This window comes from Pseudomyrmex gracilis, unplaced genomic scaffold (genome assembly GCF_002006095.1).
Source record: "Pseudomyrmex gracilis isolate BER0280 unplaced genomic scaffold, ASM200609v1 scaffold_154, whole genome shotgun sequence".
Taxonomy (NCBI): domain Eukaryota; kingdom Metazoa; phylum Arthropoda; class Insecta; order Hymenoptera; family Formicidae; genus Pseudomyrmex; species Pseudomyrmex gracilis.
This window is the reverse complement of record NW_018020738.1, coordinates 45,058-72,292: the sequence shown is the minus strand read 5'-3', so window position 1 is coordinate 72,292 and position 27,235 is coordinate 45,058. Positions and strand designations below refer to the sequence as shown.

At 38.3% G+C, this 27,235-nt stretch overlaps 1 protein-coding gene across 1 annotated transcript in view; it reads left to right on the top strand.

Moving 5' to 3' along the window:
- Positions 1-23,558, top strand: part of LOC109857294 (laminin subunit alpha-1-like) — a 79,310-nt gene extending 55,752 nt beyond the window's left edge. The window contains exons 15-17 of the mRNA XM_020433466.1: positions 22,947-23,023; positions 23,161-23,430; positions 23,544-23,558. Coding sequence (XP_020289055.1) covers positions 22,947-23,023; positions 23,161-23,430; positions 23,544-23,558 — 362 coding nt within the window. The remainder of the gene's footprint in view (positions 1-22,946; positions 23,024-23,160; positions 23,431-23,543) is intronic.
- Positions 23,559-27,235: the final 3,677 nt, after the last annotated feature.

Here is a 27,235-nt window from a genome sequence, read left to right as displayed (position 1 = left end):
CGAACCGGGCACCAACAAAACTAAATAGAAATAAAAGAAACCAGCAGTATGCTTTCAAAAGTAAACATTAAAATTACCAAATGAAAATAATAACCAATTTATGACGCGAAAATATGTAGAGAGAATCCTACCATCCAAAGCAACTCTCATACATCTCCCCCTCTCAAAACCACGCAGCCGCAACATTGCAACACTCCCTAACCCCGTAGACACCAAACTCTACGAGATAACAGCTCCGTCCACTTTAAAATAATAAGGATTCCGTTGTCAAAGGGGCCTAAAACGTTTCACGGCACCATGTTACAAGAGGAAATCATAACAACCGCTATAAGTTGAAAAATAAATACCAACCAAAATTAGAAACCAAATGAACCCTTTTTAGAAGAAATAAAGCACCTCACCGTCGGCACCATGCCACCAGAAGAAATTATAACAACCGCTATACGTTGGAAAACAAATACCAACCAAAATTAGAAACCAAATGAAACCTTTTTTAGAAGAAATAAAGTGCCTCACCGTCGGCACCATGGCACTAGAAGAAATTATAACAACCGCTATACGTCGGAAAACAAATACCAATCGGCGAAAACCTAAAAATCTCGCGCAAAACAAAAGAGCACCCAAATTAGTATGACCAACCAAAATTAGAAACCAAGTAAAACCTTTTTAGAAGAAACAACCCGCCCAGCCGCGCGGTCCAAAGAGAGGTCAGCAACGAAAAACAATCCTTCTTTACATTAAACCCCGGGATTCTCTCCACGTTATTCTCGGCTCAATCTTGACTACCCCCGTCCGGAAAACAAAACCATAAACGACTCGCCTGAATCACCTCGCCGCAACCGCTCCTCCAAGCACCAAAGCTCCTCCTCCCGCCGCCGCTCAAAGCTCTTGAACTCCTCTTCCACCCGCTGTCGTGCAAAATCGCCGAACTCGTCTACTCGCCGACGAGACAGCTCGCGTCCGCATTGCTGTCCTACCCGCAGCTCACGTTCCCCTTTAAGAGTGGATTGCAGAGCCGTAGACTCCATCACTACCTTTCCTCGTCCGCTCTCCGTCGCCGCTGCCTTCGTCGGCATTTCACCCGCTCCCGCTGCCGCCTGATCGCGTGCTCTCCTCGGCGAATGTACCAGAGCCATTCCGCTGATCTTTCAAACTCGATCTCTCAAATCCCGGACGAGCCCCCAAATTGTTACGTTCGCGGCGCTCAATCCGGCTCCGTAACCGAGCCGCGCGATTCACGTAACCGTTCGCGGAAATGAGAGGGTACGCGGCTTTTCAACAAACACACTTTATTACAATAAAATCCAAAGAAAGAACAGCTCGTTGTACAAATCGCCGAAACACGTCGTGACAGATCCGCGGTCGCGATTCTTCTATCCTCTTCTCTTCTTTTTTAACAAACCGTCGTCGCCCGGTAACCGACAGTCGCGCCGATCGCGCGCCGTTCACGCGGCTCCCGCGACACATACGCGGTGACCCCCGCGTAACAGTATACTTATCTCTTGCTTCTACTGACATATCTACAAAGACCGCATCAACTATCAAGTTCCAGTCTCTATGTGATAATCCACATAGCTTAAGGAAGTGGAACATTTGATCAAACAAGGGCAGGATTGTCCATCCTTCTTATTGCAAGCAATCCTGCTTCATCATGAGCAGCAGCAATTCTGTTGAACATCAAATCCATATTTTTGTCTTTCCTCCTGGTTAGAATCTAGGAACACTCTTTTAATAATATTGATTTGTAGCTGGAAGTCAGCTCTTTCTGTGATTGTTCTAACCAGATGGTCATATGCTGGCTTATCATTAATGGCCACTTCTCTTGCCAGTTCTTCGTTATTCGAAGCATCTGGTGGGGGGTGTTGTGTCTGTTTCTGCACGTCCGTTTCGGCGTCTCATGGGTAAACAATGGCGGCTCGGCTGTCGCCGCTGAGCCTTCAAGGAGAAAAGCTTCCAACTCATCAATCCATCTGTTAGACGGATCCGCTGTTTGCAATCGTGCGATTAATTCACTTTTGTGTCAAAAGTTTATAACAAACGCGATTGTTTTTTGCCAACGATCCTCCGATCAGCTTGTTTATGCAAAAATCTTTTGCGTTTTTTTATTAGTTTGAGCCGTGTTTATTTAATTATCGAAAATCTTTAGTCGAAACCAGGTAATTATGGAATGTACAAGCCGTTGTTTACGTGAATTTTTGTTTTGTTGTAAGAAATCTTAGAATATTTATTTTTTTCCGAGTTTCTATTTGAATAAATCCGTTGATTCGACCGACTCGACTTTATTTGTTCAACGTTTGTTCCACGACCTTGAATTCTCGAAAACAGCTATTGTGTAAGCTCACGACTCCGACACGACTACTGCCAACACAGCACGACCTTGCAAACCGACACGATGTCTCACATCAAGGGAAGGAAATGAAACACTTTTCTTCTCACCGACTTCTTGTAATTTATTACAGTATATATGTAAATTGCTTTACAGGATTTGTCTTCATTCGACCGGCAATTTGCTCATCACGACACGACATAACGATAACGGCACTTTATAATACGACATGAGCAACGACACGACATAACGATAACGGCGCTTTATAATACGACATGAGCAACGACACGACACACCCGTGGTGATACGCTGGATTATATGTTTCTTTATTTTCACATGATCAAATAGATTACACTGGCGATACATCGACTTTTCGACTTGGACTTAAATTAATGCTGCCGCTCGCTACGTGTTTCTCACACGCGATTCCGATTTTGAGTGAGTGTTTTCCGTGCCCTTTCGGGCAGGATCCGTTTTCGCCGGTACTTTCCCGTGCCTGCTGCGTTGATAGCCCACGTGAGTTCTTTACGACGCACCGCGTGATATTCCGTTGGTCGCAACGTGGCGCCGCGCAGCGGATTTCTTACAATATCGAACGTAGACAATAAGCAAAAATATTCTATTGTCTGTCTCCTTTGGTAAAGAACACTGTTCTTTGCAAATTTTTTTATATATGTTTTTCTTAACCTTTTCGCTCCGGGGATTTTTCCTTTAAAATTGACCTTGCATTTTAGCTGAAAAAGTTAATAATAACCTGCTACCCCCCCTTTCAAAGTTAATTTTGAAGGTCAAAGAAGTAACCAGGATTTTTTTCAATTTTTTTCCTAAATTTAGTGGATTAAATTGACCTTATAAACATCTATTACGTTCGCTTTTCTTGCTGGTCCATATATGGACCAGTCCCGGAGCGAAAAGGTTAAGAGAAGAGTTATTCAAAACTTCAAGAACAACAGATACAACAAAAGCGATAATTCAAGAATAACAGTACAACAAAAGCGATTGTACAACAAGAACAATAGAGCTACATACAACGACACTTTGTAAGATCAGATTTTTGTTTTTAATGAATAATGAAACACAACAACAAGACAACACATACAAAATGGCGTCGTCAAACCGACAAAGGCCAGCTCCTGTGACCGGTGTTTTCCCATTATTCCTGGGCTCTCACGACGACGTCACGTACTTTAACCTTTTCCCGTGACGATAAAGTGTTGTGGTTCTCGGACGTGCACTCTTCGGGTGCGGGTAATAAGATTAGGATTAGGTTACGTAACTTATTTGTGAATATTTCTTTCAATTCGTTTAGGTTTTTCTCCTCACACCATTTTAGTACATTCATTATTATTTTATTAAGCAATAAATCACAAGTATTTTTATAATTACACTGCATTAAACTTGCAGCACTCCTTATTTATATTTGCTGGTGTGCAACGTAACTCGTACAAACTCGCACAAACCATCTATAAAGAAACATACATAAAAATAAAAACAGAACTCACTTTTAACTAAATGTCCTCCTCTCTTTACAATAGTCCGGCGATCGCTTCTCCTCCTTGGCTCTGTAAATTGTTTGCGCTCTTGACTCTTCACCAACAACAGCGGAAAGTAAAGCGTTTGTATCTGTTCGTGCCCTTGGCGCGGTCGAAGCCGTTAGATGTTGTAATAACATCTGTATTGATTGCTGTTGTTGTCGCATGACCTCTGTCATCTCCGACAAAGAAGTGCGCAAGATGTTTGCCGTGAGCGGCTCTTCAATTCCGGCTCCGGCTCCTGAATCTCCCGGCAAGGGAGAAGCTGACGCTCCTTGCGACTCCGCCATCAAGTCCAACGGACCAACGCGCTCCAAATGTGTTAGAATACGTTCGAATAATTGACTTTGAATCTCGTCGCTTTTTTTGGTTTGGGGTCTAGCTTATCAGATATTATAAATCTATTTATATTTTTCTCGAATAAAATAATTGAGTCTAATATTTTCACTTCGAAAACCTCAGAAACCATTTCTTCTTGTTTAACTTGTTTCTTTTTATTCTGCCCTGTTCTTCCTGCGGAAGAACCGAGATATCGAAACGCCCGTAGCAAAATTCAGCAAACGAGAGTTTCCTGCAGGACGATCTAGGAATGCGGTATGCGAAGCTAATACTATTAAGCATGTATGTAGAGTCACCACACGCGCACTATAGATAGATCCTCTTCCTCGCAATCACCTCCTGGGTGGTCTCGCGATCGCCACGGGCTATCGCTCATGTATATCCTTGTAACTTCGTATTAAGTCATTTCCCCGCGCTTCCGATCCCCTCCTTCTTATCTGTCCTCGCGATAACTTTCCACTACGTTCAATCGAGTCTCCGAAGGTGGAGTCTGTTGTATCAACAGTATTCTATCATCCAGCACGTGTCAACACGTGTCATTATTCTTTCAATCTACTTGCGCCTCTACGAGCTACTTAAAAAAAAATTTCAGTTAATCGTACCTTAACATTTTTATTTCTTACTTGTTGTTTATCAATCAAATTGACAATTAATTTCAATCAACGGCCAATATTTCAAATCATACCGGGAATCTTTATCAAAATACAAATTTACATTGTTACAAACATAATTAACAAAGAAGATTATATTAATATAATAAAAAACCTGTTGTATATTATTATTTATTAATATACTTCAGCCGCAAGATCAAGAAGAGAACTTGTAAAAACTGTAAGATATTTTTCAATATCTTCGTTCGTGTGTTAAATTCTTCTTATCCCCTCTTTCGTAAGGAATCCTCATGTGTATGCGTACAAGTGACTTTTTTTTGTTCTCTTTTGCTGTATTCTGGAACATATGTGTGTATGTGCACGTGGTTTACAAATCGTATTCTTCTACCTTCTTTCCTTATAGCCATACAATTTTTATTTTTATTTTGTCTTAACTAAATTTTTATTTACATACACACACTTATTATTACATTTATTCATTCATTTATTATTCTTTGTACACACGTTTGATTACTATGCTATCAAGAGGCACGGTAGTGCCTCGCGCCAACTATACGCGCAAAGCGAGGTACCCCGTGCCTCATTTACGCGAGTAAGGCCGGATGAGAATTTCGAGATTTTGAGATCTCAACAACGATTAAACCGATTAAGTTTCGCGGTTTTTTTCTTCCGTGCTTTTTCTACAGAGAAATCTCGATACAAAGTCCAAATTCCCGAAAAACTATATTCACTTTTTCGTCCACGTCGTCTTGGGACAGGGATTTGTCAGCCACCAGAGTACGTACGTGTAGAACGTGCTCTTCCTCTTGTCGCCGCCAGGTGTCAACATTTCGTGCACAAGTCAAGGTTTATTGTAGCAAATTTGAGAAGAGAAGTTTACTACGTATAGAGGAAAAAAAAGAAAAGCAGGCAAATTAGATAAGTTGTACGATCTTTTTGGTATTGATAGTAGTGTTAACTTTTGAAGAGGTATCTGTTGATGTCGGTGGCTTAGGACTTAATGGGGGCATCTAAAGAATATTACACTGTATCTAGCCAATGAAAACTCGCAATGGTAAGACGCATCATATTTTACTATCAATGGTACTTACTGTATCAGTATGTATAGTTGTGTATTATTTTGCGTGTTTTTAAATTCTTTTTGGAATTGAGCATATCTTACTAGATAGATACTGATTCAATGAATCAGTTATTGCATAAGTATTAACAAAAATTTTCCCGGTTTTGCTGCTTTTTGTTCGTTTGAACTTTGCAAAGAATCAATGAATCAGTATCTATCTAGTACTAGATGAATCAGTATCTATCTAGCTTACTAGATAGATACTGATTCATTGAATTCTTCTAAGGGTTAAGGTACCTTTTCGTACAGCAGCACGCTGCGGCAGCAAAACATCACATGACTCAAATTTTCTGCTTCCGCTAGGGTATATTTGCTGCTCTTACCTAACCCTCGCTCGATGCCATTCTTTGCAAAGTTCAAACGAACAAAAAGCAGCAAAACCGGGAAAATTTTTGTTAATACTTATGCAATAACTATATAATTTCATCAACAACAAATAATGGCATCAAATAAGCCTTTACAATTATTACAAAGTTTCTTAACACAATTTACATCTATCTTACGGAATTCTCTATCGGAAGATCGTCGAAGTTCCTACTTATCGTCACAACAATTTTGTAGTGAGGGTATACAAGTCGGACCATCTTACTATCTTACACCGTGTCCTAATTGTAGATTTCCGCTTCCGCTAGTACCCTTGCACTCACAATCACTCATATCCTTCCTCACTCACATTCACTCTTCTTTTCTTACACTCTCATCCTTAATTCTATTTTTTTCTTCTCTAAATTCTTTCAATTTCTTCAGCCAGCTCTCTTCTCCCCCGTCATTTCTCAACACTATTCTCATTATTTCTTCCCAGTTTTCTATCGCTCTCTATCTCCCACACTCCTCCCACACGTGCTTTCACTCCTCCACTTCACACCCACACATTCTGCATATTCTCTCTTCTTCCTTCTTTCAGTACCTTACCTCCCTCATCTCGTTGTCTTTGCTACCCTCTGCCACCTCTTTTCCCTCCATTCTTTTTTTTAAATATTCTGGTGAACGTGTCTTATCAACACGCGCAATTTTTAATAGAGGTTTCTAACAAATATTTTACCAGGTGTTATTATATTATAATAGTTGACTATTACATCAGAGTGAGACAAAAAGTGATTTTGATACAACATTGATTTTATCAATTAGAACGTACATCGCTTTCTATTATTTCCAACAATTTTACTTACCGGACTAGTTTTAAAATTTGAAGATCGTTTTCTTGAATTTATTTGTTTACTCGAGTCTTTTGACGTCGATGGCGTTACTTTATTAGCTTTTTCACAGTAACACGCTGTTGCGCAACGCCAAGCGTGTTGATAACGAGCAAGAAACGAAATTACGAATATGCGCCTTCTGGCGTGCCTTAGATAGCCGTAGGTATTTGACTACAACGTAAGTTTGATTGGCAAAGAGAGAAAAGAAAAAAGAAATACCATTAGCTGGCAATGAAGCGGCACGTGGGTATTTTAGTGATTGCGCAAGAAACAGCAAGTATAATTCGGAAATGGCACGAGAGACGGCTGGATACGTGCGTCAAGTTGGAGAGATTAAATAGATATGTCAACTTGCTGGATCTTAATTATGTACATGAACGTCGGGAGTGAATTCCATTTTCTCGCGAGCAACATTCCGCGTGTAGAAACTTTATTGATTATTTTTCCGCCGTTTAGAGGGAGAGATATCAATCTAAATTGCGTATATATATTTTCCGGATTATTTAATCTCGATATGCTATTAAATTGTCGGTTGTAATATGTCGGTTTGTAATTCGTAAAAATTTTCTGACTTATTTCTTTGCTGTTTTTTACGTGAATTGTTTGTCGGGAATTAATCTTTCATAAACAATCTATATCAAAACTCGATCGTGGAGTGTCTGAACCAGTTAATGTAAAGGCCGCATCAACGATTAAGTTTGAAGAATAGATATAACTCAGAAGAAATTAGAATATTACGGGAAGAAGGAAGGAACGTGGTGGGTATTATAAGAAACAGGGAAAGAGAGAGACTAGGGCAATGGTTAGATAACGAAGACGAATGAGTAAACCGTCGTCAGGCAACCAACGAATATTCGGTGATCACGGCGTAACACTATATATAACCTTTACATATATGTATTTATTTGCACAAACGATTTATAGGCAGAAAAACATATATATGGAAACTTTATTTCCGATAGTTAGATATATATGTCTTTAAAGCGAGTTTGAATAGACACGTTGTACATTACTTTGCCGACTCGCTCAATAATTTCTCCAGGTATCCATGATCATTTGTTTAAGATATGGATCTGAACGTAGACTTGCGTCCCGGGAGTGAAAAATCTTTGAATTTTGTCCCATGCTTCTGATTAAAGTGTAAATCAATAAAGGCTCCAATTTTGTGAAAAACTTGAGGAAATAGATTGGCCAATGTGAGCCTTAAAAAAAAAAAAAAAAAATGAATTTCGTTCTCGTCACAACAGTGAGAGAAACAACACGTTCTATTTTAATTTGTCTCTCATGTCAATTCGTTTGTTGACATACATCTAGCGAGTCAAATGTCGTTTCTTATTTAATTGTGTTTTTTTGTACGTCTTTTCTGAAGATGATCCCACCCGGGGATCGAAACGTAAAGTTTTTGAATAAAAACAATTTACAAAAAATTTGACGCGCCGTCAACTGTGTTTAGGCTCACATTGGCCAATCTATTTCCTCAAACTTCTGATTAAAATAAACTTCCCGTTTCAGCTGATTTTCTGATTTTGAATTTAAGCGGGAAGAGGGTCTTAATAAATCCAAAATTGTTCAGATTGGTCGACCCAACAGAGCTTCAGCTGGAGATAATTTCTTAGGTACGTTCGGATTAAGTGTTGTTCTGCAAGACTGTAGGAAGACCGAAAGAATGATCCGATGATGTGTTTTTCCTTCTGTTTGAAGTTTTGAAAGACCGCGTTTGAACGTATCAACAAAAGCGTTCAGCCTGTCCATTCGAACTAGGATGAAAATATTGTTAAATTAATAAAATTGTCGCGTTACCGCCGCGGTCTCGTACGTTTTCGCGCTCCGCGGAGAATTGACAACGAAGAAGAACGTCAGACACACTTTTATTTGTGGAATCGAGTACAGAGAATGCAAGAAAATCGGGAGCCGTCGCACGTATCTTCCGAACGCTCTGACTCCCGTTTGAATCTGCCGCTTGAACATCGGTGTCAACAAACCCGTTGCCACCCGATCTTCACCCGAACAAATGCTCTTCTTCGTCGATCGATAGAACATCGAACTGCCTCTTCGTGTATCGAGTGACGACACACATTGCATCTCGCAACACTACTACTCCTTTTATCTAAAAATTATATTAAGAATATATTCTTTATTTAAGAAAAGAATATCATCTAAAATCTTTAAGATAATTTTTTAAGTATAAAAATCTTCTAAATACAATTTTTTCGGTGTTCTTTTTTCGTTGTGAACAGCGCGGTTATTTCGCAGGCAACATACCAGGCGGTCGTGGCAACATTATGCCGTATTTTGAACGTTGTTAGAATACAAAACGGAATCTCGCGTTAGAAAACTAATCGCGAATAATAGTCGCGAGCGACGAATGCGAAAAGCATAGAAGATAACAATGACGAGACGTGTTCTTATCGATGTAGGTCTAGATAGCGTGCGTATGGCGCTGATGTTCGGTAAAAGAAAAAACCCCGGTTTATCGTTAGTGTGCTTAACGGTTTCGCGTTTGTGCCAATGACGAGACTATTATTGATTATTTTTTCGAAGAAATTTATTACATCGATTGTGTCAATAATCGACATTTTTTTTTCGCTCGCGTCAAAGATAATCGAAAAATTCGTGAACGAGAGGTGTCCGGAACGAATTGATTCAGGTGAGAGAGAAATCGGTTTTATATACGCGCGTTCGTGTACTTTCACCTTATCAAAGATCCATCGGATGACGTTAGATCGCAACGTCATCGAGACACGCGCGTTCAAAAGACTTTTTGAAGACCCGGCGCGGACCTTTCGCTCGATACCAACTTGCCGAACCCGCTCGCACACCCACGTGCGCGGCATAGTAAACACCGGAGATTCGGCCACGTTCTCTCGGAGAAGAGAGGAGGTCGTGAATGTGCCGGCGTGTGGAAGAAGAAGAGGAAGAAGAGGCCCGCGGAGAGGAGCGCGGCGAGAGAGAACCAGCCAGCTAATGGTAATGGTATCAAGCCAGTGTCTCGCGAGCCGCGCTCAGGGCCGGTACACCCATTCACCTCTTCGCGGTTCACGTGCGCTCGTTTCTGTGGTCTCGTTTCTCGTGGTCTTCGGATGAAAAAAACGAAGAACAGATTTTAAAAAAAGAAAAAAAAACGGAAAGATTTCGAAAAGTTTCACTTTACAATTTTCTTCGTGCTCTGAAATTCACGATTCGGTTCTTAATTATCTCAGTGAGCGTTTTGAAATTATTTCGCACAGTATGTAAACGCGAATTGTTTGGTGAGAGAATGCACAGTGCGTGTAGGTTTTCGTGAAAATTAGTCGCAAATTTTCAGCGATTCGATCAGACTCAGAGCGTTTTTTTTTTCTCTTTTCCGGTGCGCGAATACATCAAAGACGCGAGATGATTTCTTAATTTTTTTTGTAATGGTTTGTTTCGCTTTTACGTTTGACGAGATGTACTGCTTGATGAAGAAGCGGACGAGATTTTCGGAACATCGCTACGGAATTCTCGACAGCGAGAACGAGTGTTTGACGATAGTGTGAGTGATTCATCGAATGTTTCGCGAGCTTGTCTCCGACTTTCTCTACAGTCGAACAGTCTGCTAAAGTATTCGGTGCGTCGTGAAAATAATTTACGTTCAATGGTTTCGAATGGCTTCAAACAAATTTTATAATCTCGCAGTTTGATGAAGAAAAATTTCGTCGCAGATTGACCGCTTAAAAGTTTGCGACGTTTATAACATCACGTAAAAGAGTTCAAAAGATTTCAAAAATACTGTTTAAAGACACTACGTTGAATTAAAACACGTCGTCGTGAAAAATAGTCGAAAAAAATCATCTTGGACTGCACCAGTACGAGTCGGCGGTTACATAAGTTTGAGAACGTCGTCACAGAAATCACACTATCAACTGTCGCACAGACTTTCTAGCATTTTACCATTAACTATCGGTTGTCTCAATACGAGATGAAATCGTCAAATCCAATCAGTGTATAAAGTTCGAATCTATCAAAAATAATTACTGCCATTTGAAGTCGGGCATTCTTGAAGATCGGTGAAGAAGAAATGTGGCTGTCGTGACAGGTGTTCCGTGCGGATACACGGAAGACAGTTATCTCTTTTTATTCCCTTCTGACTATGGGGTAGAAATGTACACCGGAAGATCAATTTGGACTCGGGGCGTATTGGCCCTCGGAGCAGGAATTCTCCTTCTGCTGTCGAGTCTGCAATGGTGCACCGAATCGACAATCCAAACGGAAGGCGACGCTCGTGACGCGAAATCGATCCGGACCGATGAATCGGAAAGCGACGGCTCGATAAAAGACGCGAATTATATCTCGACGGATATCGACGAGGTCTTTCGTGATTCGCGCGAGATCGAAGGCGACAGGCGGTGGAAACGGAGCGCGCGATCGAACCGACTCGACGACAAATCGATGTTCGAGAACATATTGCCGATGGAAACGAGTGGGACTCGTGAACGACGACGCGTTTCGCCGTCGATCGGCAGTCGGAAGATGAACGATGACGAGGACAACGACGTAGACGAGTCCTCGGAGCGGGATCGACAACCCGTAATTACGAGAATTGACGCACACTCGAACGGCATCAATATTCAGACGTCGGACGAGAATAGAAGAATCCACGTCAAACAGGAAGAGTCTTCGAACAACGTAATCGCTGTTCAAATTTTGGATTCCGTTATTCCGCCGGACGACAAAAGAGGCAAAGTAACGCGGGGCGAGGACTCGAAGGATCTGATGGTCGCGAGCAACTTCGCGTGGACGAGTGAAGATCGAGCGGCGAATAATACGGCTTTCATTCCGGCGTATCGCTCGGAGTATCTCTCGCAAAACAGACGCAGAACGTCGCGCACAGGTTTCTCGAGAAACAGGATACGGAGAAACGTCCAGAAATGCAGAGGAAGTGCCAACGAGATAAAATCGATCGCAACTCAAACAGCGAATCGGCACGAGATGACGCGAGATGACGATCGGCGAAAACGATTGGCGAATTATTATTCCGCGCAATCGGCCACCCCAATGGCCTACGTGCACATTCAACCGGCGTATCCGGCGACTCCACCCACGAACCGGAAATGTGTACGGTGTATGGTCGTTTATAAACCGTGTCCTTCGCAGCCGCGACCGCCGCCCAGGATTGTACTTCCTAGTTACAAGTACCACGAACCGGCCGCCAAATGGCGAGGACTCAAATATGGTGAGTAAACGTCTTCGCGACCGACGATTTCTTTTCGTCGAATGCGATTCGCTTCTTTGAAGCGAGCGTTGTGTAAAGACGATTTGTGAAGCAATTTACAAACTCATCGCGAGAATTTCGGACTTGATTTTTAAACTTGAAGAAAACAAACTTTTTCAAATCACTTTGGAAAATTATCGAAGAAATTCTTTTTTTGTCGCAATTTATATTTAACATCTTATTACATCAAGAGATTTTTTTTTTTTTGGAGTTTTGCTCGACGTCGTAACGAAAGAAAGGATAAAACATCACCGGGAAAGACACGCACGAATTTGTAATCTACGCTTTATCGCCGTGAATAAACGCCAGCTCCGGCACAAGGATTCTCTCTGACCGGCTTCCCGGTAAAGCGCATTAATCATTTCACATCGTCGTTAATGTAATATCGTTAGCGTTTTCCACGCCCCTGTTTCGTCATTCAGATCGACGGGCTCTCTATCTCTCGCCCGTCGAGGTCATCGCGGGACCGATCGATCGTGGAATCATCGATCGTGTTGGCACGGAATAAAAACCCGGAAGAGATAAAAAAAATCCGCTCCTTAAACGGAGGAACAAAATACGATTCTTTTGAATTATTCAATCGTGTGATTTACAATTGCGCGCGTCTATTGGCAGACGCATTAGTTATACCTGTTACCACTTCCGTCGCAGCGCGGCGTGTTTCCTCCTCAAGCTGTGTGTACCTCTTTCTCGGGACGCTTTTGACCTACGACCTTCGACGAGAGAAGAGAGAGGAACTCGAAGAGAGGCATCGGATGAGGCTCATTAACCCTGCATCGCTCGAAGTTTTGCGCAGTATATAAACAGCGACGCAATAAATCGCAATCAACGTAACAGGAAGGATAGACTGAGTGAGAGAAGATAGCGATATTGGTTTCGCGATGCATCTCTCACGCGTATATGTGCGCGCATTCTGGCGCGATACGCAGTTTCACTCGCGAACGTAAAACGCGCGACGATCAATCATTTCACATTAATTGATATAGAATTCGTTGAAAACATTGATCAACAAATGCTCGTCTTTTGCTTTCACTTTTAGGCGCACTTTGCAGTCTGCAACCAATCTACACCCGCGATCTTTACGCTGATAATTACACTGCGCAAATATTGAATCGCACGGAAACACGTTTTTTTGTGGGCCGCAATATTGCTGAATTTTTACCGTTTCCTCGTTTTAAATGACGGATACAATCGATGCGGAGTCGCGAAACTGCATCGTGAAATTCAGGAATGCACGCGTGCTCCATGAATCGTAATAACAACTTACGCGCGACGATATGTTGCGATGAAATTCTTCAGACGAAGCGCATCGAAATCTTTAATACGTATAGGAAATTCAGTAATTACCTCGGACTATCGTGCTGCACATTTATTAAGCACTTCTTCTAAATCTTCTTCTACAAACTGGTCGATTCCCCAGTCTGACAAATTACTTCATATGAGCGGCGCATGAATAAACATTTGCGCGGCGACGTTTAATAATCAAGCTCGATTACACGAGCGCGGGATTAATCAATTTTATTACGGAAGATGCGCGCGCGCGTGCATACACGAACACCCCGACGTCGGGGTGTTCGACGTCGTCGTTACAAAGTTGCGAGAGCCGCGTTCAACTCGAGGGATAAGGTTCGGTTGCGTCTCTCCCAAGCGAGATGGGCGCAAAAAACGACTGTGCTTAAACCGGCCCCGGTACTCCTCTCGCGCGCGATGATCCCGTAATCGCGCGTGGAAATGCTCGGCTCAGCTCGACACGCAGGGTGGCCTGTGGACGTAGATCTACGCGTTGACGCGCGCCAGATCGCGCGCGTTTTAATCACCGTCATCCAATATCCATTAAATTTCTCAGTCCGGATCGCGCGCACGGAAATCTCCACGCGCTCTGACTCGCGCGATTATATTTCATCGGACGCGTCGTGAAAACACATTCGGCATAACAATTTTTCTCATGATTCTGTGATTTGCAGTGTGTCGCGTATCGTTGCTCTCGTTTCGAGAGTAATCGCATTGTCTTGCATAAATAATTGTCATTTGGAATGTTCTTTTTTATATCATCGAGTCAACGAGCCTATTAACTCTTGTCAAAGAAATTCAATTATCAGGAACCGAACCTAACTAGAACTTTCTTCGGGAAAGAAGGCGACAAACCGCCCAGCTACAGGAGTTCAAAGGAGGAACCGTTCACACAGCAAAAATCAATTTTTTGCCACTCCAGCGGCCTGCGAAGCTAACTTCTCTAGAAATTCTCTCTACAACTGAAATTTAACTGGGGTTCAATTTAACGGAGGCGAGCTTGCCCCAGGAAGCTTGACCAGCTCCTGCGCAGAGTCTTGTTTTCGATCGCCGTCGTCGCGGTCCCTGTCGCCGCAGCTTGATTCCGTGTTCTTCTCGGCAAATGTACCAGCGCCATGTCGGCTTTCCGGTTCCGATCCCGGACGAGTCCTTAACTAATATTATAGCAATACTAACGATAACAATAAGAGTTCTCCAACTATAAATTATTTTACTACGCAATTATAGTCGCAAATATTAAACACTTTTTTCTAAGTGCAAGATAGTTTTTTTCACAACGGTGTTTGTCAAATTACAAATTCACTATTCAGGGAAGTAATGCAATTCTACTAATTTCACTTTAATTCTACGCGTAATGTAAATTCAAATCATCTTTAATATGGATTTTGAATTATAATAATATAACAGCAAAAAATCAGTAATTCCGGTCTCAGTCGATAACGGTCACTCATGCCGTGAGGTAAAAGCGATCCTCGTGGAAACCATAAAAAATTTATTTCCAGACTTTGATGGCACGACGTGCATTTACCGATCATGGGTGAAGCACTTTATGCTGATGCGTGATCAATTTGCACTCAATGCGGGTGCCATCAAGATTTTATTTAGCCTTAAGTTAAAAGGAAGATAGGGTATGTGTTTCAGAGGAACGGGGGGAGGGAGGCGCAGATAAAAGAGAGAGTGAGAAAAGGGGCGGCTATTATGAGTCAGGTGTGGGGGATTGGGAAGAGGAGGTTCGGTGGGGATTGGGGTAGAAGGTTATGGTTGTTCGACTTATTGGTTTGGTCAGTGATTGGATATGGGGTGGAGATATGGGGATGAGAGAATGGGATAGCTTGGAGAGGTTACAAAATAGGTATATAAGGTGGTTATTGGGAGTAGATTGGAGGACTCCGGGGTATATTGTAAGGGAAGAAGTGCAGAGGGATTTATTAAGGAGAAGGGCGGGGCAAAGGGAGATTTGAGGAAAGGTTGGAAAGAGGAGAGGGTAGCGAAATAGCGAGGCTATGTTTAAAGGAGATCAGGGGCAGAGAGGAGGTGGGGAGGGGTTGTCTGAGTGGGAGAATGACAGGATAAAATATTATGAGGAGAGGGGAGTATAAGGATAGCGGAGACGAGGGAAAGTAGAGAGGCAGGAGAATGGAGAGCTCAGTTGTTGATAGAGAAGGAGAGGAGGATGCAGAGTGAGGAGAAATAGAAAAGGATTGAAAGTTCGAGGTACAATAGATGGTACAGGAGGATTAAGAAGGAAGGAGTGCCCCGGGGTATTTAAAAAAGGGGTGAGAAGAAAGCAGATGTCAGAGGTTGGCTAGGTTTAGGTTGGGGAACGAGATGAAAGAAGGTAGATATTGGGAGAGGGAAAGGGTGTGTAGAATGTGTGGATTAGTGGAGGAGGGTTGGAGACATGTGTGGGAGGATTGTGGGGTATGGGGGGCGGAAGGGAATTGGGAGGACATGATTGAAGTGGTGCTGGGGGAGGGAGAAGGATGATTAAGGAGGTTGGAGGAGTATAGGGGAAAAGGAGGTAGGACAGGGGGAGAGAAAGGAGTGATTAGGAAGGGAGGGATGAAAGTTGAGTGAGCGGGAGTTGAGTGAATGGGTGTGTGGAAAGAATTGTGTAATTGTATGTATGAAAGTGAAGAGAGTATGGGAACCAATGGTGGAGTAGCTGGATAGAGTTGATTGCCGAAAGGGGAGGTCCACATTGCGTAGAGTAGGGTAAAGCGATTGAGTGTGTGTGTATAAGGTATTGTAACCCTAAGGGGAATCAATAAACACTCTAATCTAAAAGGAAGATGTTTGCACGCGTGCGCGACTCTTAACGCGCGCAATAAGTCGAATCATCGTCGGACGGGGCTGTATTGTTAAAAAAAAAAAAAAAATCACGTTTGACTACGTCAAGTACAAAAACTTATTTACAATTACAAAAAAGACATTTATATCCAAAAAAATTATTTTGTACAACGATCAACTTGCTTTATCATAAATCTTATCGAAGATACAAAAAAAAAAGTTTCCTGCGCGCGTTTACGACGCCGTCTCCCGAGGATTGCGTTGGCGAGTTCTTGCGCCCACCCTGACGCACTTTTCCACGCTCGATTACCGATCTTCACGCATACACGCCCCAGATGTGTACAGACGGACTGCGAGCAAAATCGCTAATCTACTGATGGGGACGACAGAGCGAAATTAAAATTTCACGCGGCAATGAAAAATTTGCAACTACGTTTCTTTTTCGCGCGCGACGGCGTCTTTCTTCTCGGTGTCTTGAACATGTTTTATGATACAGCGAAATCGCTGAAGATCTTAATAAGTATTCCTTTCGTATAATTATAACGTTTTCTCGATTATTTGTCAAATTTAGTAGACTTGTAAAAATTTTAATTGCAATTGTCTTTGACAACAAATTTTTAATAATTTCTATTCCTTTTGAAGTAATAACCAAGATTACAACTGTGTAATATTTGAGTGATGGTTGAATTCAAGAACACTGAGGATGACTAAAAATAAATAGTCGAAACGTTTGTTCTTAATCTAGAAGATATATTTATTGTGCAAAACTTCCTGCATTTAGTTCAGAAACGTCTCCTTTCACAATCAAGAATTTTTTAATAGAACTGTGAACCTGAGGATCACCTCTGTTACTTTATTAATTTCTATTGCTTCGAGAATGGCTGCATCATTTTGTTGCGTAAAACACGATTTGGGATTCTTTTTACACTTCAATTAGATGTTATCGTTATTCATTATAATATTCTAAATTGTCTCAAAAACAGATATTAATTTGAGAGTAATCGCCTAAAAAACTTCTTTTTTTGCGTAAACGTTTATCTGAGGTGTTGTATTCCAAAATTAGAAGTCATTGTTATTCTGCACAAACAAGTCGTTGTTACTTCGAGCTCGATAATGACTGTTTATTACCTTCGTTTTGCTATTTTTTTTTTTACCAGAAGACTCGGACATCTTAACACTGTTTTTATGTGCCGAAAGCAACTTGGAATCCCCCTAAGATTCTATTCCACACATGTAACACGCTTTACTACACTTCCGGGTCCCGTAATCCCACTAACCGTCAGTGTCATTCTGCTCTCTTGAAAGTTTATCATCGGACACATCGACCGGAATTCACACGGCCGCCGCGGTCGCGATAAAGAAACATAGAGAACGTTTCAATCCGGCGCGCGGTGCCTTGGGTTTTCTTACCTTCCTTCTCTCGTGCTGCCCGGCCGTCAGAACGTCAACCGCGCGAGACGCCGCACGATAAGAGTAATTTACAACGAGGATACAGCATCCCTTCCTTTAGTCTCCTCCCTCCTCTCCCGTCTCGGGAAGTTGCCTCTTACCTGTATTTGCTCTTATTTTCGTGCGCTCTAACTCATCGCGCCGAGTTTACTTAAACGGCGTTCTCGCGAGCACGCACGCGGATCAAAAGGTCTGAAGACGCATCTTATTCCCGCGATGATCCTTCGCGATGATGCCTCGCCTAAGCGAGATGCTGTACTTTCTCTCTCCGCTCTTTCTCTCTTCTTCTCTTCTCTCACGAGCGAAACTCGCGATACCGCGCGCTTCCCATTCAAGATAAAAGTTTCCACGCAGATAGAGAGAATATACAGCACAGAATTATACGACCATAACCCTGGAGAAAGCGCGTGTTGACAATGACGGTGTTGTGTTTCGTGAAGGAATTTTTGCATTATTTGGTCAGCTTGAAATAGATTTTTTTTTTTTTTTTTTAATAACAATTTGTCTAATATAAAACTATTATCATTACAAATTATTACTATTAATAGTTTTTAAACTGAAGTTTATAAACGTGAACATTGCATAATTTGTTGTTGCATGTTGGTTATCACACACACACACATTTGATAACGCCAAGTTGTAGTTTATAAAGTAATATATTCGACAGCTTTTTTTTCGAACATCAGAATGTTTTCTTCTCCGGCATTTATCGCGCGCGAATTAAGTCCTCTTCTTTATCGTCGTATGTGTCAGCTATATCTTCAGCGTCATCGTCGCGCTCGCCTTTATGCACACACAGGCGTTATGCATGAAGACGTTCCCCGTCTTTTATAGCGATCTCGCTCCGTAACGGAACGTGCTTGCCTTGCGTCGTGTGTAACACGATTTTCGTCGGTCGACAATTCCGTAAGAATTTCGCGTAAGAAAGATCGCGAGGAAGAGTCGCTTGCGATCGGTCACGGACGCTTTTTTTTTTCTCTCTTGTTTTTGTTCCTACAAAGAATGCGAAAAATTTTACAGTAGGTGTGTGTGTATTTTACGAATGATTGATTCTCCGCGCGCGTTGTGTACCCCCCGCTCGAGATTTTAATTACAGACAGAAAACCTGTAATTATAGCAATTTATACTCGGAACAGATATCAGTGAAACCTACGAAGCGGAAAATCAGCGAAGGGATCCATTAATTGAAAACGTTCTCTCCGAGCGATGGGTGGTATGTGCAATCGACGCGACTGTCGGAGAGAGAGAGAGAGAAAGAGAGATCCCCGCGCCGAGGGGTCAAGAATCCACGGTGGAATTTATGCGATTCAATATCCGCGCGGACTTCGCATTAAGACCGAATAAGAAAAATTCGTCCGGTGTTGTTTTTAAACGTTCAATTTAAACACGCGACAGATTAATTGTTTATGATGATGGCTCAACTTCTCTCCACGCCCGATGCAAAATCCGACTCGGCGCTCCGATAGTATATACAACGGCGTGATAAACCGAATCTTCTTCGGGTTTAATCGTTTATTACCGTATCTCTCGTATCAACGCTCCATCGCAGCTCGTAAATTCTCGATTCGTTCCTAACATCATTATCAAGAGAGGCACGGTAGTGCCTCGCGCCAAGTATACGCGCCAATGAAGTGTGCGCGCGCTGCGCGAGGCTACTCCGTGGCTCATTTACGCGAGTAGAACCCGATCGAGACTTCTGAGATTTTCAGATTTCAGCAACGACTAAACCGATCGAGTTCGACCTAGACTCAATCGAAAGTTGAGATCGAGACACGAAAAAAAGTATTTCGCAGTTTTTTTCTTCCGTGCCTTCCCAACGGAGATATCTTGGCTTAAAGTCCGAAATCTCAAAAAACTAGGTTCGCATTCACATTAAGACAGCGTGACTTTACAGACTTCGTCGCCAGAGCGAAACGTGAATCTGCTCTTGTCATTACTATGTGGCAACTCTTTCGTGCGCAAGTCAAGGTTTATCTGTGCGTATGTATGCGTTCACTTTGAGAAGAGAATTTTACTGTGCATAGGGAAAAAAAGCAGCCAAAGTAGCGTAGGGAAAGTGTTGCGTTCGGGATTGTTGATGAAACACTTGACAGCCAAAACTGTAGAGTTAAGATATTTTTTAGTACAAGGGAAGTGCGCAAAATTTTCATCCGGTTTCTCTTCTTAAATTGAACGCAGTATAGATGTGTATCAAGAAGCACGGTAGTGCCTCACGCTAAGTAGCGCAAATTGTGTGTAAGTGCTATGCGCATAGAATTCTATAAGTGTTGTGCGCATTTCCTCCACCGCTGCAGCATTCTGTAAGTGTCGCCATACTGTGAACACTGATGCACGTGGATCATTTTGGATGGACATGCAAACACACACGCGGATTTGGAGCTTGAACAGAATAGATCAAAAACACATTTACTAAACGCTGAAGTTTTATCACAGATGTATTTATTTCGCTTTGTTTTGATATATTGACGGTTTTGATATATAATAAGTGTTTATTTTGTAAATATATACATGTAAGTACTGATTGTGGTAAACCATTGCATTTTACATTTTTCACGTCGGAGATAATCACTTCGTTTGATACACAGAAGAAAGATAATATAAAATAAACTCGAATTCCACTGTTTACTTAGTCGACAGAGAATATACAATGAACTTGAATTGCACTGTTTCCCTCATCGACGTAGACTTATCTGTATCAATACCGGAACGTTCTGTATTGTCACTTGAGAAAAAGGTAGACTCTTATAAAATAGAAGCATATTTAATTTGGAAATCAGAAAAAAGGGATCAAGTCAAATATTTGGTAATGTATATGTATAGATTATAGATTATGGAATTCTCTATTTTTTCTTTTTTTCTTTCATCAATCTTTTTAAAACGTATTAGATAAACTACCCCAATAGGCAAATCGTGAAAATATTGCACAAAAATGGCATCATAAAGTGACGAAAAATTCGCAATGATTGCACTAAGATGATTCGCCATAACGCAACAGTTTTGTCAGAATACAATTTTGGAAGTAATATTTGTCAAAAATTAGCAAATTTGTTCGAAAACGTTAACTGATTATTTTAAAATACTCAACAAGCATTCCCGAAAATTCAGTTTACATACATTCGGACGCTAATAAGCAATACAGTGTCAACCCATAAAACTGAAATATTGAGATATTTATGTAGTGTGCTTCTTTCAGCACTTAAAGAACGTTTTGCGATAGTGTTTTAAATAACTGAAATTGTTTTCTATGGTAAAAATATACAAATAATTCAATACAAAATATATAACTATTACTATTACGTTATTATTTTACTCAAAATGGTGATCATGTGGGTTGACATGGTATTGCTTCTCAGCGTTCATTTCATAGAAACTGTTGTGATTATTGATTTAAGATTTTGCTGCAGTAATGTGCAATATTTTATGTGCAATTTTTTTACATGAAATTTTAGGAATCGTTGTGCATTTCTGTAAGCATGTACATGAATAAGTAATATGATTTTTTATGTGCAATTATATTTGTACATTACATTATTTTAAACATCACGTAGCTGAAAATTGTATCTCCATTATTGAATAATTCTTTTTGAAATTTAATTTTGCAACTATACTGTTGAGATGATTTGCCATATCGTTAGTGTTTTGCCGAAATAGTATTTGGAACTTAATTTTGCAAACAGTTACAAATATTTCATAAAAGATCAATATTTTTTATCTATTTCTTAAAATATATCTAAATAATTGCGAATCACAATTTTTATGCAAGATTTTATCACATAATTCCATAAATGTTTTCCTATCGGGGTAATTTTATCTGTTAGGTACGTACAAAGTTTATGTCTGATTTATAATTAATTAGTTTATTTATTTTGTGTTTGTTTTTCCGATTGTGAATGTCGTATAATTTATCGTCGGGCCATGTAATTATTTTATTCATTGATAGTTTTTATAATGTTTTTACTCTTTTTTTTTTCTTGTGGGCCCTTTATGTTTTGAATGTGTGTGTCGTGAACTTTATATCGTATTTTATTTGTGTGTGAGTGTCGCGGATTATTTTGTTTATTCGAATGTGTGTCGCGTTCTTACTTATTATTATTATTCGTATTTCTCATGCGGTAACGTTCGAAGATTCGTTTCTTTCAATGTTTTTAATTTTATAATGTTTCAATGTAAACAGACATTTCTCATATACGTGATGCAAATCCAGCATCCTATATGAACTTACGAATTTCAATTTCAATTCAACACTTACGTGTAAACTCTCTTTAAACAAAGAAATATAAAATTATATACATATTAATTTCGCATGAACATCCAACGTAGGCTCTCATTAACCATTTAATTTACGCGTTATGAATACAAAGTTTATGACTGATTTATCATTAAAACTAATGATAAATTGATCACAACTTTTTGCACTTATCTAATTCATGTGAGTAATTACTAAATACTTCTGAAACAGAATTTTAAGTGCTTGTGTTTTTTTCCTTTAAATATTAATTATTGTCAGAATCGGTTCTACTTATTTACCAATTAAACAAGCAAGTTTCTTTTACAGATGAGTACAAAAGATCTTTATAACAGTGAAAAAAACGTACTGTGTAGCATGCCGATATATCTATTTACAAGATACGGGAACATTTTAAAAATATATTTTAAAAATCCATCTCACGGTCTTATAATTTCCACTAGTGATAAAGATTCTCTTAAACGATTTTCTAATCTTGTGAAGATGATGTCTGAAGGATTTTGGTATACATTTCATAAAACACTGTCATCTATAGAAATTGATAACTTTACCTCAGAAACCACAGAAATTGTCGGAAAAAAAAGAAAATATTTATCTAGAGAAAGTTTTCTTAGAACAACCAAAACACTTAATTTACGCAAATCCAACATAACGGAATTTCATTCTCAAGTACTCTTAAGTACTCCTATTTTCCATACTTTACGAGAACTTATCCTAACAAACAATCAGATTTCGTTTCTGCCAAAAGAGTTAGGTACTTTGCCACATCTTGATAAACTGTTGTTATCATACAATTGCTTTGGAAACACTTGTTTAGAAATCGCTAAATGGGAATGGATGGAGCAAACTGCTATTTCACAGAGCCTGAAAGAATTACACATAGATAACAATAATGTAAGTTGTGTTACATTTATAACTATAAGATGGCGCATACAACTGATAATTTTATGTGAAACACAATTTTATTGGTTCTTATTATTAATTAGTGACTAATAATTCATTATTCATTTTTATTTATTATTGTCATTTAGCTCACTGAATTGCCACTGCAAATTGGAAAGCTACAAAGTTTAATATGCTTAGACGTTTCCGAAAATTTGTTAACAAAATTGCCGCAAATTATTGGAACTTTGCAACATTTAGCATTGTTGAATGTGGTGGGAAACCCTTTGTTATATTTACCAGGGAGTATGAGGGGGATGGAATTAGAACATTTGATTGCTGAAAACAATTGTTGGGGTGATGATTATACATCACCTACTTTAAAAGTGGTGAGCCTGATGGACTTAGCAGCTAAAGCAGTGAAAAAATACGGGTGTTGTATATATATTTTATTTGTTGACTATGTTATTTTATACACACACAGTTACTAATTTAACATTTATAAAATGAGAATAAATTTATTGTTTTGCAGAATACCATACAATAATTTACCATCTAAATTGGCCAGATACTTAGACAATAGCAAATTTTGCTGTATATGCCGGATGCCTTGCTTCCATTCTGATATAAAAGGTTTCAAGCGATTATTAGATAGTCCACGTTGTGGAAGTGTACGGTGTTTATATAGAATATTTTACAATGATATATATTACGATTTCATGTTGCCAATATTAAGGCACATACCATTCAAATGTTATTATTGTTCATCAAAGTGCTATGTTTATTATTGTGAGACATATTCAGTGACAATATAGTACCACTAAGTTTTTCAATTTATTTATAGTAAAAAAAACTTTGATGGTGCAAGAATTGCATGAAAATAAACTTAGGAAGTTAAATCAATTACTGCTGTACGTGAGAAATTTGAAAGTAAAAGACATTATAGTTAGTTCGGAACGTTTTGATTACTTTATTTTGATCATTTTCATCTAAAACTTGCAGTAATAATCTAAATATATTCACGACTGCACGCCAACGACAAAAAAGAACCAATAAAAAGTGCAGTGGTCACGCAATATTTTAAGCTTTTTAGTTGTTTAGAATATTTTTTATTTTGCAACTATTATAAACAACTTAGAAAGTTTTATATATTTTATATAGTTTTGCAACAATGTAATAAATATAGAAAATTTTACGTGGCATAACTTATTGATAGAATTTGTTTTGTAGAATAGATCTCGTAGAAGATTTTTATAGTAATACACTGAGAGAAAAAAATAGTTGCAGTTGCCACAATTTCACTATAATTTATAGTGATTTAAGGTGCCAACTATTTTTTTATAGTTATTTTAACAATGCGACTTATAGTTGATTCAATAATATATTATTGTTGCCATAGCTTTAACATGCATTCATACAACCATATACATGGTTTCATACACTATAACTTGTGATTTATGTATAGTAAGTTGTACTGTAAATATGATAATAAGGACTATAATTGAAAGGTAAAAACACTATATGCCATAATAAGAAGTCGTACTTATATAATAGTAAGATTAAACTTTTTATATATAATTTGATCTATAATGCATATGGTTCCAATAGTTTTAGTTTATACCGTTTATTCAATCATAGAACAAGTTCTAATAACATGTTTAATTGAGAAACATTTAACGATACTAATATGGTTAAATCAACTTTACAATAACTGTTTGAGACTACTATTAAGTATAATAAAAAAACCATCCATATTAACATGGTTAAAACAATTTTACAAAAAAACTGTTTGATACTACTATTGAATATAATATAATATAACCATCCATATTATATAGTTATTTTATTACATATATAATAATCATAAATCAATGTATAGCATATACTGTGGGGAAGAATTTTAAATATAAGTGTAATTTTTTATGAGTATTTATATTTTATACTTATTTTATACAATATATAGTTTCTTTTAACATACATACATTTCTTTGTTCTTATTTTTTATAACATAGTTTTAATATATTCTTTTTNATAATAGTAACAATAAATTAAACAGAACAGTAATACTGAATTCAAAGAACTGTACTTTGAAAAACATAAACATATTTTATAATACTGTTTGGCACTAATTCTTTCTTCTTATACTTTATAATATATTTTTAATATATTTCTTTGTGTAACTTAACTTAAGAATAATAATGAATTAAACTATACTTTGAGAAAAAGAAACATTTTATAATACCGTTTTGGTACAATTATACAATAAAAAAATAATATATTAGAATCATATATTGGAATCATATATTAAAATTACATATTAAAATCATATATTAAAATCATATATTAGAATCATATATATATTGGAAACACACTCTTTTCTTACACAAAAAGAATGCACATAAATCACTTTACATATATCAGTATATACATCTATCAAAACATAAAAAAAATACTTTTCAATAACTAATATAACAGTTACCATTTGCTTTTTGAATTAATGTGTATACTTTAAAATACTGTACACAATCGAATTGTATAGTATCATATTTTTCCGAAATATTTACAACATAAGCTTGATAATGATTATCAAAATATGCTGTAAACAGATATTTTACAGTAGCAATGAAATCTGACGGTNATAGTAAAGAAACATTTGTGTTGATTTTAAGAACATCTGCAATTTCTGCAAATAAAGGAAAGTTGTTATTGTCAATTCCTATTAAAATAATCGATCCTCTCTTAAGCATTACATTTCNAAAACAAACACTTTTTACTTGAGTATAATTTTTATCATTTTTTACTAAAACTTTTTTATGACAAACTAATGAATTGCCTTTTTTATAAGTCACATATGATAAAGTACCCGATTGCAACTTTATGAATAAATTGCACAACATTAGTTGTTGTTTGATTGCAATACTGTTACACACATTTATTCTACTGCTAATTGCACGAGCATATTGTTTTATTGTATTTTAAAGGACGATGTTTGGCTTCAAATCTCATTGACCACAGAGAACGGAGTGGTCCAACAATTTTCATAATTCGAGGATAATGCAACATTAGATGGTGTTTAGGTTTTAAAGTTTCTCCAAATAAATCAATGTATAGCATATGATGTTCATTAATCAAGTTTTCTAGTAAATCTGCTGTCGAATCAGTGACGCTGTGTTGAAGTGTAATGGAAAGGATTTTTCGTAATAATATGAAAAGTTTCCAATGTCGATCATTACAATTAGTTAGAAGATCACCCAATAATAAGCCGGCATTTAATACAAAACTCAACATTTCAGAAGCAGACATTTTAATTGATTTTTTAAGTAATTGTGAATTTGATATTGTAGGAGGACGGTTTGACATCGGATCAAAATTAAAAAACTGTAAACGCCAGTTTAAAGTTTCTAAAGTAAAGTACTGTTGTTCAACAATACAGTAATGCAAAATATAACTTATTTCATATCTACACACGCCTTCTAATAAGTCATGCATAATATCAATGCTATAATTTTCAATTGCATGAAACGTTGGTAAAACATAAATGCACAAATTTCTTTTACACCCGAAATAGTTACATTATTAATTGTTACATCTTCTGCATAATTTACTTTATCACGTAATATAGTGACATCTTCAATACATAACTTCTGAGATATATTTTTCGAAACTTTACAAAATCGACAGCACTTGTCTGCAGAGAAACTTTCGACAAATCCTAAAATACCATGTAATNCCAAATTATCGCCGATAATTAACGCAAGTTTAAAATATATTTGAGTATTTTTTGATCCTATCATTAATTGAATACCTTCTGTTTCTAGAATCATTAATTCTTTAATTAAATATGAATAAATTTTTTCTCTTGGAAACAATTTCGAATCGTCTGCATGATATAATTGAGCAAGAAAGATGTTATCTAATTTCGAAAATAATTCTGGTGGTAGACTTGGTATTGAAATGTACATTCCGCATAATTTATATATACCTGCATGTGATCCAAGTGGATTTGCTATTTCAAAAGCATCTTCATATAAAAATAAAGGAATAATTATTGATGTACTGTTTGAGATTTTTAATTTCCAGAAATGAGTCTGTACAATATTATAAATTTCATTATTATCATCTTTAATCAACGTGTTGATATATTCGCAGGTTTTTTCAAATACATCGCCTATTTCAAAAAATGTTTTTAATACTTCTTTCAACGATATTAATTGTCCATACACA